Source organism: Penaeus monodon, chromosome 15 (genome assembly GCF_015228065.2).
Source record: "Penaeus monodon isolate SGIC_2016 chromosome 15, NSTDA_Pmon_1, whole genome shotgun sequence".
NCBI classification, from domain to species: domain Eukaryota; kingdom Metazoa; phylum Arthropoda; class Malacostraca; order Decapoda; family Penaeidae; genus Penaeus; species Penaeus monodon.
The window spans coordinates 14,591,737-14,593,083 of record NC_051400.1 but is presented as its reverse complement, the minus strand read 5'-3'; the positions used below and the strand labels follow the sequence as shown (position 1 = coordinate 14,593,083).

The 1,347-nt window shown below is 39.7% G+C and overlaps 1 protein-coding gene across 1 annotated transcript in view; it reads left to right on the top strand.

The window, feature by feature from the left end:
* The window catches only part of LOC119581764 (allantoinase-like), a gene marked incomplete in the record, with an annotated part of 9,707 nt that overhangs the window by 7,145 nt on the left and 1,215 nt on the right, over positions 1-1,347 (top strand). Inside the window, 4 exon segments of the mRNA XM_037929898.1 lie at positions 70-208; positions 609-632; positions 635-780; positions 1,272-1,304. Coding sequence (XP_037785826.1) covers positions 70-208; positions 609-632; positions 635-780; positions 1,272-1,304 — 342 coding nt within the window.

Below are 1,347 nucleotides of genomic sequence, written 5' to 3'. Positions count from 1 at the left end.
ATGCTATCAAACTCCCCATGAAATAAAGCTCTCTGCCGCTCGTCTAATACTCAGCGCCCCGCCACACAGGAGCAGTTATGGGAAGCAGTAAGAGACGGCACTATCCAGCAGGTAGTAAGTGATCATTCTCCTTGCACTCCTGACCTGAAACTTCCTGGAAAGATGAATTTCATGGAAGCCTGGGGTGGCATTGCTTCTGTGCAGTTTGGTATGGTCCTTATTTTCATCGTCTGAAAATGCAATAGTGAAATGCAATGGAATAGTGAAAGAAATGAGACATTGCTTATTAACTTCTTGATGGATACTGTATTACACTTCAGTACACTTCAAAACAAGATATTTCTTCACTAATGTCCTAATCTCTTTCAACAAAACCCAGTGTAAGATGCAGATTCCCTGATAATGCCACTCAGATTCTATGTGGAGAGACTAGTAAAAATAAAAACTATTCAATATCATTCCAAAGGTATTAAAAAACTAAGCATGTGAGAAACTTCAAATGCGCTTAGAAAAAAAATCGAAATCTTTCTAAAACAATTCAAGATGGCTTCAGATACTTAATCCCCCCTTTAAAGCTATTCAGTGGAGTTTCACACCCATTCAACCAGGTCTGTCCGTGTTCTGGACGGAGGCCAGCAGGCGGGCTTCACTCTGCAAGACGTCGTGAAGCTCCTCTCCGTCGGCCCAGCTTCCCAAGCTTCTCTCGGCGACAGGAAAGGAGCTCTCGAGGAAGGCTATGACGCGGACTTCGTTATCTGGGATCCATCTGAGACGTTCACGGTACGTTCTTTTAGCTTTCACTTTTCTAGTCTTATTTCATTTCTTTATTTATCATTAGAAATAAACGGCATATTCGATATTGATCTGTGCGGGGATTTGGTGCAGGTATAAGGTTTTCTGCTTGTATATTTAGTAATTTAGTTCTGAAGTATAGTTTTGTCTATAAAGCAGTTTCTTTGTATGTAATCGTGTCTAGGCATAGGTTCATAAAGCAAAATATATAAATCTGAAAAAGGGACGACATATCCATGAAAGAATCGCCTTCATTTAAATTCATAAATGCACCGAGGCATATCATTTTATGCTTACTGGAGTTATAGAAGGTAAAACCCTGTTTAGAAACTTCCTTGATGTTCAGATTAACATGCAGTGTGTATTCAGATCGGATGCATCTCAAGCTGTTGCGTACCATTTGTTCCCATTGTGTTGTTCCCGAGACAGATTAATCGCATCAAAAGGCCTACTATAACACGATTCTTTCTTTTCTTTAGGTCCTCGAGTCAATGATTCACCATAAAAATAAGGTAAGAATTTTGTTACAGCAATTGTTATCATCTTCACTGCTGT